This window comes from Gymnoscopelus microlampas (genome assembly GCF_963454915.1).
Source record: "Gymnoscopelus microlampas genome assembly, chromosome: 12".
Lineage (NCBI taxonomy): Eukaryota > Metazoa > Chordata > Actinopteri > Myctophiformes > Myctophidae > Gymnoscopelus > Gymnoscopelus microlampas.
The window spans coordinates 54,465,391-54,477,890 of record NC_139949.1 but is presented as its reverse complement, the minus strand read 5'-3'; the positions used below and the strand labels follow the sequence as shown (position 1 = coordinate 54,477,890).

General features: G+C 42.2%; 1 protein-coding gene across 1 annotated transcript in view; it reads right to left on the bottom strand.

Moving 5' to 3' along the window:
• The window catches only part of LOC311057466 (sodium/potassium/calcium exchanger 3), a gene marked incomplete at its 5' end in the record, with an annotated part of 58,080 nt that overhangs the window by 43,312 nt on the left and 2,268 nt on the right, over positions 1–12,500 (bottom strand). The window contains 4 exons of the mRNA XM_084074423.1: positions 5,682–5,792; positions 10,199–10,201; positions 10,354–10,356; positions 10,540–10,542. Of these exons, the coding sequence (XP_083930549.1) occupies positions 5,682–5,792; positions 10,199–10,201; positions 10,354–10,356; positions 10,540–10,542 (120 nt within the window). The remainder of the gene's footprint in view (positions 1–5,681; positions 5,793–10,198; positions 10,202–10,353; positions 10,357–10,539; positions 10,543–12,500) is intronic.

The following is a 12,500-nucleotide window of genomic DNA, read 5'->3' as shown; positions in this document are numbered from 1 at the left end:
ATTCAAGGAAAGGATGTAAGTGTAGGAAATGAGGATTTAATGTAAGGAGCTGAGACGCAACATAAACAACCGTTTCACCTCGTTGGTCTGTGAACGTACCGGCCGGCGAGCCTCTCCCCTCTCCTCGCCCCCACACCGGCTATTTTTAGACCCCCAAACCCCCCCAAACCCCCCCCCCCCCCGTTGCACTTTTAGCGCCGCAAAGACAAGAATTGTCTGGCTCTCCAAAATGTAGCATTCAGTTTCCTAGCAACCAGTGTCTTGGTGAGAGGCTTGTGAGCTGGAAGCAGAGTAGCAGCCTATCAGGAGCATGAAATAAACACATGAACAAAAACACATGAATAAAACATGAAAAAACACATGAAAATCACATGAAAAAACACATGATAAAACATGAAAAAACACATGAAAAACACATGAAAGAAATACATGAAAAACATGAAAAACACATGAAAAACACATGAAAAAAACACATGAAAATCACATGAAAAAACACATGAAAGAAACATGAAAAAACACATGAAAATCACATGAAAAAACACATGAAAGAAACATGAAAAAACACATGAAAAACACATGAAAATCACATGAAAAAAAACATGAAATAAACATGAAAAACACATGAAGGTAACATGAAAAAACACATGAAAATCACATGAAAAAACACATGAAACTAGAAAAAAATGCTCCTCGGAAGGTTATTGTGGGCCAGGTGGGTAGGTTATTGTAGGCCAGGTGGGTAGGTTAGGTGGGTAGGTTATAGTAGGCCAGGTGGGTAGGTTATTGTAGGTTATTGTAGGCCAGGTGGGTAGGTTATTGTAGGCCAGGTGGGTAGGTTATTGTAGGCCAGGTGGGTAGGTTATTGTAGGCCAGGTGGGTAGGTTATTGTAGGTTATTGTAGGCCAGGTGGGTAGGTTATTGTAGGCCAGGTGGGTAGGTTATTGTAGGCCAGGTGGGTAGGTTATTGTAGGTTATTGTAGGCCAGGTGGGTAGGTTATTGTAGGCCAGGTGGGTAGGTTAGGTGAGTAGGTTATTTTAGGTTATTGTGGGCCAGGTGGGTAGGTTATAGTAGGCCAGGTGGGTAGGTTATTGTAGGCCAGGTGGGTAGGTTATTGTAGGCCAGGTGGGTAGGTTATTGTAGGTTATTGTAGGCCAGGTGGGTAGGTTATTGTAGGCCAGGTGGGTAGGTTATTGTAGGTTATTGTAGGCCAGGTGGGTAGGTTATTGTAGGCCAGGTGGGTAGGTTAGGTGAGTAGGTTATTTTAGGTTATTGTGGGCCAGGTGGGTAGGTTATAGTAGGCCAGGTGGGTAGGTTATTGTAGGTTATTGTAGGCCAGGTGGGTAGGTTATTGTAGGTTATTGTAGGCCAGGTGGGTAGGTTATTGTAGGTTATTGTAGGCCAGGTGGGTAGGTTATTGTAGGTTATTGTAGGCCAGGTGGGTATGTTAGGTGGGTAGGTTAGGTGGGTAGGTTAGGTGGGTAGGTTAGGTGGGTAGGTTAGGCCAGCAATGTTCGAAATTTGTCCAATCAGGATGGAATATGAAAAATGGGATGATCCGTGGTGAGAGAAAGGATTCAAGCAGACGAGGTGCAAACTCTGAACTCTGACTGAAGAATAAGATGTGAGTGAATCTAACCATCATTACAATGTCCTGATAAAAGGTAAAAGAAAAGGTTTGTATGTGTATGTGTGTATGTACCGTCATAACTCAACTTAATGTTAATTATACAGCACACTGACTGTCACAATTATTACATCATCGTCTGATTGTTTCCCTAATCGTTTCCATGTTGAAACATTTTCACACATTTTAAAATATTTAAAAATAGTAGAAATACTATTAATACTGTCACAAAGTGACGCGTTGTAAGCTTGTAGATCTGCTATTTCTACTATTTTTACATGTTAAATATGTCAATAATGTCTTTGTATGTTTCAATTTTTTATCATATATCTGCTCTGTGGAATCTTTGATACTGAAGCCTAAAAGGCTTCATATATCCTAATGTTCATATATCCTAATGTTCATATATCCTAATGTTCATATGTCCTAATGTTCATATGTCCTAATGTTCATGTATCCTAATGTTCATATGTCCTAATGTTCATATGTCCTAATGTTCATATGTCCTAATGTTCATGTATCCTAATGTTCATATGTCCTAATGTTCATATGTCCTAATGTTCATGTGTCCTAATGTTCATGTATCCTAATGTTCATATGTCCTAATGTTCATATGTCCTAATGTTCATATGTCCTAATGTTCATGTATCCTAATGTTCATATGTCCTAATGTTCATATGTCCTAATGTTCATATGTCCTAATATTCAACAACACCAAACACACAACTAAATCATTCATCACAATGATTTGAGTGAAAATTAATCGTCAACTTAAATGTGTCAACAACATAACAGACAGACAGACAGACAGACAGACAGACAGACAGACAGACAGACAGACAGACCTCCATATATGGGCAATTGGGCATGAAATGGACAAAAACAAACTACTGATCACTCCTAGAACCAACTACAACTACAATAAAAACAAAGCTGAACTAGAAAAAGTGCTCCTCGGAGCACAGGTCTCCACCAGGTCAGGTAGGTTATTGTGTGCCAGCAATGTTCAGAATTTGCCAATCAGGCTGGAATATAAAAAATCGGACGGAACCATCTTGATCACTTGACTATAGAGATAATGTGTACTGATTTGCATGATGTTTGGACAAAATGTGTAGGAGTAATATAAAAAAGAAAATCGGCCTCCTGGTGGCGCTATAATAGAGCAATGTTAAAAGGGTGGCGTTTGTTCTTCAACGTAGTGTGAATGTGCGTGCAAATTTCCACCGCAATCGGACGCTGTAAAAATGCAAATTGGCCTTTTATAGCACCACCATGAGGCTGATTTGAAAATGTTCAAGTGGCATTTCTTCCTCGGCCTAGTGGGAATGTGCGTGTGAAATTTCGCAGAAAGCGCAAAGCTGCGTTCATGATTTGAGGCATTTAGTTAAAAATGGACCAATCCTGCAAACTTTGGAAGCCAACCTTAGCCAATCAGGATGGAATATGGAAAATCAGACAGATCCGTGTTGATCACATGACTATAGAGATACTGTGTACTGATTTGCGTGATGTTTGGATAAAATATGTAGGAGTAATTTAAAAAAATGGGTTTTGCACAAATCGGCCTCCTGGTGGCGCTATAACAGGCCCATGTCAAAAACTTGGGCCAGAGGTTCTGAATTGGCATCCAGGGAGTGTGTGTGCACAGTTTCACAGCGACCGGGCCAACGGTGCCGGAGATTAGTCGCTCGCAGACCGATGGACACACAGACACACGGACGGACGGACGGGGTGCAAAACATACTCTCTCACCATGCCTTCGGCCTGGTGGAGACAGTAAAAAGTAGGACCAGTGAATATTTCCATTCTATAATAAGAGAGGAATGACTTTATGAAGCAATGGAAGAACCAAGAGCATCTGATAAACTACAAGTAATCCTTAAAGGAGAGGGGAGGGTGTGTGTGTGTGTGTGTGTGTGTGTGTGTGTGTGTGTGTGTGTGTGTGTGTGTGTGTGTGTGTGTGTGTGTGTGGGGGGGGTGCATGATGAGTTGTGTGACACGCCGCTGGCTCCAGTCTATGATGTCACAGAGAGAGGACTGGAGTATGTCACAACCACTATCAGCTTTCATCTCTGCACGCACACACACACACACACACACACACACACACACACACACACACACACACACACACACACACACGCTATAATAGGCCAATGTGAAAAAGGGTGACATTTATTCTTAGGTCATTCATGGCAATGGGACACTGCATTCATGATTTCGGGCAATTTGTTCCAAAAATGTGTTTTGACCTGCTGGTGGCGCTATAACAGGCCAATGTGAAAAAGGGTGGCATTTCTTCCTTGGCCTAGTGGGAATGTGTTTGTGAAATTTCACGGAAATCGCAAGCTGCGTTCATGATTTGAGGCATTTTAAATCCTGCAAATTTTGGAAGCGAACCTTAACCAATGAGGATGTAATATGGGAAATCGGACAGATCCGTGTTGATCACATGACTATAGAGATACTGTGTAACGATGACGTTTGGATAAAATCTGTAGGAGTAATGTAAAAAAATGGGTTTTGCACAAATCGGCCTGCGGGTGGCGCTATAACAGGCCCATGTGACAAATTTGACAGAGGCTCTGAATTGGCATCCAGGCAGCGACCGGGCCAACGGCTAATCTCTGGCACCGTTGGCCCAACGGTGCCAGAGATTAGCTGCTAACACACGGACACACACACTGACACACACATGGACACACACACGGACACACGGACGGACGGAGGGTAAAACATACTCTCTCGCCATGCCTTTCGGCCTGGCGGAGACAATGACATTTATTTTACATTCAGATAAACATGTTCAATGATGTTTATTCTTGAGAGCAACCAGAATGATACATATACCAGGAGGGTAGCAATAGAAATGAACCCAAACCAAAGAACTAAATAAATGTCCTAACCAAACAAAGGAGTAAGGGGCTGGTGTCTGGTGAGTGACTCCCATAAACTACCAAAACATACAATAAGCTCAACTAACCAGAAACCCAAAATCATACCAAACAATACTTACAGCCCATTGGAACTGAAACAAAGAACATACAAATAGGCAAGGGAACAGATATACTGCTGTGCTCTGCTGGGGAGATACTGAAAGCCTGTTTTATAGACCTAGGCCCTAATCACACATGAAGCACAGAGACACCACAGTCACACATATATCTGGTCTCCTAGCAGACTGTTTGGAAGGAAGGCTGCCAGATGTCCTGCTGGCAGCAGGACGACAAATAGCAGATCTACAAGCTCACAACGCGGCGCAGCAGGACACGTTGTAAGCTTGTAGATCAGCTATTTTGGGCTTGGAGCTAAGTGAAAATCAGTCACTCAAATCAGTTCTTCTTCCACCGTTATTTAAGATTCTCTGAGAGATCACTGAGGGAGAGACCCTCATGTACAATGATGACAGATTACACACACATACATAACATAAGAACAACAAAGAAAAAACATAATGTTGACAACAAACAGTTAAAACAGTTGCATACAGAAATGCATGGTTATTATATACATTCCTAAAAAGGCAAATAGATAGCTAGGGTATTCAATAGATGCTAGGGTATTCAATAGATGCTAGGGTATTCAATAGATGCTAGGGTATTCAGTTTAACATCTTGTTGCAAGAGGTTCCAAGAACCAGGTGCTCCAAAGCTGATAGCAGTCTTTCCCAAAGGAACCAGAAGGACTGGCCAATGGCTGGAGCCAGTTAGAATGTGACTATGTTTCTGACGTAGCATGGAGAGATATATGGAGGTCATCGTCCAACTAGGGCTCGTGCCTCCCATGCATTCACTGACCACTATAGTACAGGCTGACCATCTGGGCAGCACTCAGCTGGGTGAAGCTGGAAACTGAATTTTCCCCACGGTATGAAATAGGAGTAAATATTATTATTATGTATTATCAACAGAGTGTGATGCCTTCCTACCTGTGTGTGTGTGTGTGTGTGTGTGTGTGTGTGTGTGTGTGTGTGTGTGTGTGTGTGTGTGTGTGTGTGTGTGTGTGTGTGTGTGTGTGTGTGTGTATTATCCACAGAGGGTGATGTCTTCCTACCTGCTCTGGGCTGGTCCAGGGTCAGGTTGTCTGTGTTCTCCTCCATCAGTGTGTGTGTGGAGCGCAGCGCTCCGTCATTCTGTCCTCGCTCCGACCCTGGAGTCTCTGTCTCTGAAAAAGGACAATACGGGCGGTCACATGTTAATATCAAGACAGTGTTAAAAAAAAACATACCCTAGGTGGGGTTGGCGAAAGGGTCTACTCTGTGTGGAGTTTGCATGTTCTCCCCGTGTCTCTCAGGGTAGTTGATACCCTCACAAAACATGTAGTAATCCTGGTCTCTATACCGCCTCCCCCTGGTCAGCCGGGGCGCCTGATGGAGGGGAAAGGAACTGGTTGGAATAACGTGTTCCTTCCACACGCTACGTCCTACCAGGGAAACTCTCTCTCTCTCTCTCTCTCTCTCTCTCTATGTCATTGACAGAAGTCCTCCAGGGCTCTATACTTGTCCGCTCCTTTTTGACTATTATGACACAAACAGGAGGCTAGGGTTCATGTGGTTCAGATATCTCACGCAGTGAAGGGAGAGACAGACAGACAGACAGACAGACAGACTAGCCGATAGCGCATAGACCTTTATAAGGACAAAACAGCAACAGTCCTCCTCACCCATAAACCTTAACTAAGGATCTACAAGCTCACAACGCGACACATTGTGAGCTTGTCGATCGGCTATTTTCTGCAAAAGCTTTCTCCACAACAACAGAAAAGACACAAGTATACAGCCTAGAGGGACTCCGGTCAACTATAATAGGGTTTAAGTGGTCAGATGGACAGTCCAGACTTGACTGTGTTGGAGGACACTTCTACTCCCTCCACCCCCACACACACACACACCTGTGTGTGTGTGTGTGTGTGTGTGTGTGTGTGTGTGTGTGTGCGTGCGTGCGTGCGTGCGTGCGTGCGTGCGTGCGTGCGTGCGTGCGTGCGTGCGTGCGTGCGTGCGTGCGTGCGTGTGTGTGTGTGTGTGTGTGTGTGTCGGTGCGCGTGCGTGCATGTGTCATTCCCATGTCTCTTTGTCCCTCACAGTTGAATAAAAAAGCTAATTAATTTATCAGAGGGTGGTGGTGGTGGGGGGGGGGGGGGGGGGGGGTTAGGGTGGTCTCAGGCTGAGAGGGTCTTTCATCTCAGAACATCAAGAGGAGCAGAAGCTGAATGAGACATTATTATGTAGAATATTACATAATGCTGTCTGTCTGTCTCTCTGGATGTAAACATATAGATCTGTTATACAGACAGACAGCTGTCTGTCTCTCTGAATGTAAACATATAGATCTGCTATACAGACAGACAGCTGTCTGTCTCTCTGAATGTAAACATATAGATCTGTTATACAGACAGACAGCTGTCTGTCTCTCTGAAAGACAGACAGACAGATAGAGATATAATGTAAATCAGATGGTAGGGACCGGGTCCAGACACAGGACAGATAAGTTCACATGTAGGAGGTTTGTTCCAAACCAACACAGGGAATTCACATGGAACCAAACCAGGAATCACAAGGAGTTCAAGGAAAACACTATGAGCTTAATATCTAAGAATACACGAGGACAATGAATTACACAGTATAACTGTATTTTAAAACCTGAATTTGTAACTATGGTTGTTGAGGTATCATTAAGATGTTACATTTATGCCATCATTTAGGCTGCTACACCATTTAATCCAGATTGATTATTATTTTTTAACCATTTTGTTTGGAACAGTTTTTTGATTCTGTCAGGTTAAATGTTTTCATGTCATGTATTTGTATATAAGAGTAGCTGCTGCTACAGTAGTAGCTAAACAAACAATAATATGAGCAGGAACACATATAACTTACTATGAAGACCTGACACACAGACACTGATGAAACCAGGTGAGTATTTATAGACACAGGAACAAACAGGACACAGGTGGAACTAACTGACAATCAACACAGGGATAGGCTAGAACTAAAAGGACACAGGTGCAACACATAGGCCAATCACAGGACTGGTGAGCTCTGAGCAGTGGTGTAAAGTAACTAAGTACATGTACTCAAGTGCTGTACTTAATTACACTTTTTACTTTACTGGAGTATTTCCTCTGCACTTTTACTTCTACTCCACTACATCTCAGAGGAAGTTTAAAGCAACAGTGAGAACTAAACATTAGGACAAAAAACAGCTGTGAGAATTAAGAACAATCAGGTCAAAGTAATGTTACTCTCATGAACACAACAACACAGAGTAATAAACTACAACCTGTCTCATAATGTCCATGTGCTCTGAGCGTTCTCCACTGGTCTGTCAGATCAGATTGTTTTTTTTAACTTATCTGCTGTCGTTGTCGTTCAGGGTTCAAGGGTTATATTATCACTTATCACTACATAGAGGTAGAGCGGGTTCGATCCCCGCCGCTCCCCCTGGGTTAGTTAAGTGTCCTTGAGCAAAGACAAAGTGACTGAACCCCCAACCTGTTGTATCACACATAGACACATGACTCAACCTGTTGTATCACACATAGACACATGACTCAACCTGCTGTATCACACATAGACACATGACTCAACCTCCTGTATCACACATAGACACATGACTCAACCTCCTGTATCACACATAGACACATGACTCAACCTGCTGTATCACACATAGACACATGACTCAACCTGCTGTATCACACATAGACACATGACTCAACCTGCTGTATCACACATAGACACATGACTCAACCTGTTGTATCACACATAGACACATGACTCAACCTGTTGTATCACACATAGACACATGACTCAACCTGCTGTATCACACATAGACACATGACTCAACCTGTTGTATCACACATAGACACATGACTCAACCTGTTGTATCACACATAGACACATGACTCAACCTCCTGTATCACACATAGACACATGACTCAACCTCCTGTATCACACATAGACACATGACTCAACCTCCTGTATCACACATAGACACATGACTCAACCTCCTGTATCACACATAGACACATGACTCAACCTCCTGTATCACACATAGACACATGACTCAACCTCCTGTATCACACATAGACACATGACTCAACCTGTTGTATCACACATAGACACATGACTCAACCTGCTGTATCACACATAGACACATGACTCAACCTCCTGTATCACACATAGACACATGACTCAACCTGCTGTATCACACATAGACACATGACTCAACCTGTTGTATCACACATAGACACATGACTCAACCTCCTGTATCACACATAGACACATGACTCAACCTGTTGTATCACACATAGACACATGACTCAACCTGTTGTATCACACATAGACACATGACTCAACCTGCTGTATCACACATAGACACATGACTCAACCTCCTGTATCACACATAGACACATGACTCAACCTGCTGTATCACACATAGACACATGACTCAACCTCCTGTATCACACATAGACACATGACTCAACCTGCTGTATCACACATAGACACATGACTCAACCTGCTGTATCACACATAGTCACATGACTCAACCTGCTGTATCACATATAGACACATGACTCAACCTGCTGTATCACACATAGACACATGACTCAACCTCCTGTATCACACATTGACACATGACTCAACCTGCTGTATCACACATAGACACATGACTCAACCTGTTGTATCACACATAGACACATGACTCAACCTGTTGTATCACACATAGTCACATGACTCAACCTCCTGTATCACACATAGACACATGACTCAACCTGTTGTATCACACATAGACACATGACTCAACCTGTTGTATCACACATAGTCACATGACTCAACCTCCTGTATCACACATAGACACATGACTCAACCTGCTGTATCACACATAGACACATGACTCAACCTCCTGTATCACACATAGACACATGACTCAACCTCCTGTATCACACATAGACACATGACTCAACCTCCTGTATCACACATAGTCACATGACTCAACCTCCTGTATCACACATAGACACATGACTCAACCTCCTGTATCACACATAGTCACATGACTCAACCTCCTGTATCACACATAGACACATGACTCAACCTGTTGTATCACACATAGACACATGACTCAACCTCCTGTATCACACATAGACACATGACTCAACCTCCTGTATCACACATAGACACATGACTCAACCTCCTGTATCACACATAGACACATGACTCAACCTCCTGTATCACACATAGACACATGACTCAACCTCCTGTATCACACATAGACACATGACTCAACCTCCTGTATCACACATAGACACATGACTCAACCTCCTGTATCACACATAGACACATGACTCAACCTCCTGTATCACACATAGACACATGACTCAACCTCCTGTATCACACATAGACACATGACTCAACCTCCTGTATCACACATAGACACATGACTCAACCTCCTGTATCACACATAGACACATGACTCAACCTCCTGTATCACACATAGACACATGACTCAACCTGCTGTATCACACATTGACACATGACTCAACCTCCTGTATCACACATAGACACATGACTCAACCTCCTGTATCACACATAGACACATGTATCACACATAGAGACACATGTATCACACATAGACACATGTATCACACATAGACACATGACTCAACCTCCTGTATCACACATTGACACATGACTCAACCTCCTGTATCACACATAGACACATGACTCAACCTCCTGTATCACACATAGACACATGTATCACACATAGAGACACATGTATCACACATAGACACATGTATCACACATAGACACATGTATCACACATAGACACATGTATCACACATAGACACATGTATCACACATAGACACATGTATCACACATAGACACATGTATCACACATAGACACATGTATCAACCTCCTGTATCACACATAGACACATGTATCACACATAGACACATGTATCACACATAGACACATGTATCACACATAGACACATGTATCACACATAGACACATGACTCAACCTGCTCCTGGTCAGATGTTTGTATTGACTCGTGAAGAACTTCAAACAGAAGTCAGGACGACATTGTAAACAGCAACGCTGAAACAGCTGGGGAAATAGCAGATCTACAAACAAGGTCACAGTGGGCTTGTAGATCGGCTATTTTCCCCTAAACCTAACCTCTAAAGATCTAATCCTAAATATAACCCCAACACCAACCTGAAGAAACTCTAAACTCTGTTTTTAGACATAAAACATCTTGTATATACAATGTATAGTTTATCACACACACACACACACACACACACACACACACACACACACACACACACACACACACTCACACTCACACTCACACACACACACACACACACACACACACACACACACACACACACACACACACACACACACACACACACACACACACACACACACACACACATTGTGTTTACATTGAACACACAGCCAGTCCAGGCTCTCTAACATAAAGCTTATATTTCACTTCAGAATCAGACATAACAACATGTGGTTTCCATGACGACAGCAATGCTACGTTTGTGGTTCTCAACCTGTGGGTCTGGACCCCCAGGAGGGCCCCCAGATGATCATCTTAATGTGTAACATTAATGTGTTTTCTCACTCAACAGTAAACAGACCAACATACAGTGTTAAATATGATTATTCTGGGGGGTCCCCAGTTCAAATATGATCATTCTGGGGGGTCCTCAGTTCAAATATGATTATTCTGGGGGGTCCCCAGTTCAAATATGATTATTCTGGGGGGTCAAAGCCTGAAAAGGTTGAGAATCACTAGAATATGCTAACGCTCAAAAGGCTAAAGAGTTAAAGCTCTATAAAGTTTATAGAGCTTTAACTCTTTAGTATACACAGATCTCTGATAGTAATCATTGACCGCAGTGCAATGAGTGGATCATAAAACCATTGGCTTTTATTACATTTGATGCTTTTTATATTCTAAAACAAATCACGTCACGTAACAATATTTTTTTAAATATATTTTTTAGTGTCTCAGTAAACTATAGGATGATAGAATACAGAACTATAGGATCATAGAATACAGAGAGACAGTGTAGTGTCTCAGTAAACTATAGGATCATAGAATACAGAGAGACAGGGTAGTGTCTCAGTAAACTATAGGATCATAGAATACAGAGACAGTGTAGTGTCTCAGTAAACTATAGGATCATAGAATACAGAGAGACAGTGTAGTGTGTCAGTAAACTATAGGATCATAGAATACAGAGACAGTGTAGTGTCTCAGTAAACTATAGGATCATAGAATACAGAGAGACAGTGTAGTGTCTCAGTAAACTATAGGATCATAGAATACAGAGAGACAGTGTAGTGTGTCAGTAAACTATAGGATCATAGAATACAGAGAGACAGTGTAGTGTCTCAGTAAACTATAGGATCATAGAATACAGAGAGACAGTGTAGTGTCTCAGTAAACTATAGGATCATAGAATACAGAGAGACAGTGTAGTGTCTCAGTAAACTATAGGATCATAGAATACAGAGACAGTGTAGTGTCTCAGTAAACTATAGGATCATAGAATACAGAGAGACAGTGTAGTGTGTCAGTAAACTATAGGATCATAGAATACAGAGAGACAGTGTAGTGTGTCAGTAAACTATAGGATCATAGAATACAGAGACAGTGTAGTGTGTCAGTAAACTATAGGATCATAGAATACAGAGACAGTGTAGTGTGTCAGTAAACAATAGGATCATAGAATACAGAGACAGTGTAGTGTCTCAGTAAACTATAGGATCATAGAATACAGAGACAGTGTAGTGTCTCAGTAAACTATAGGATCATAGAATACAGAGAGACAGTGTAGTGTCTCAGTA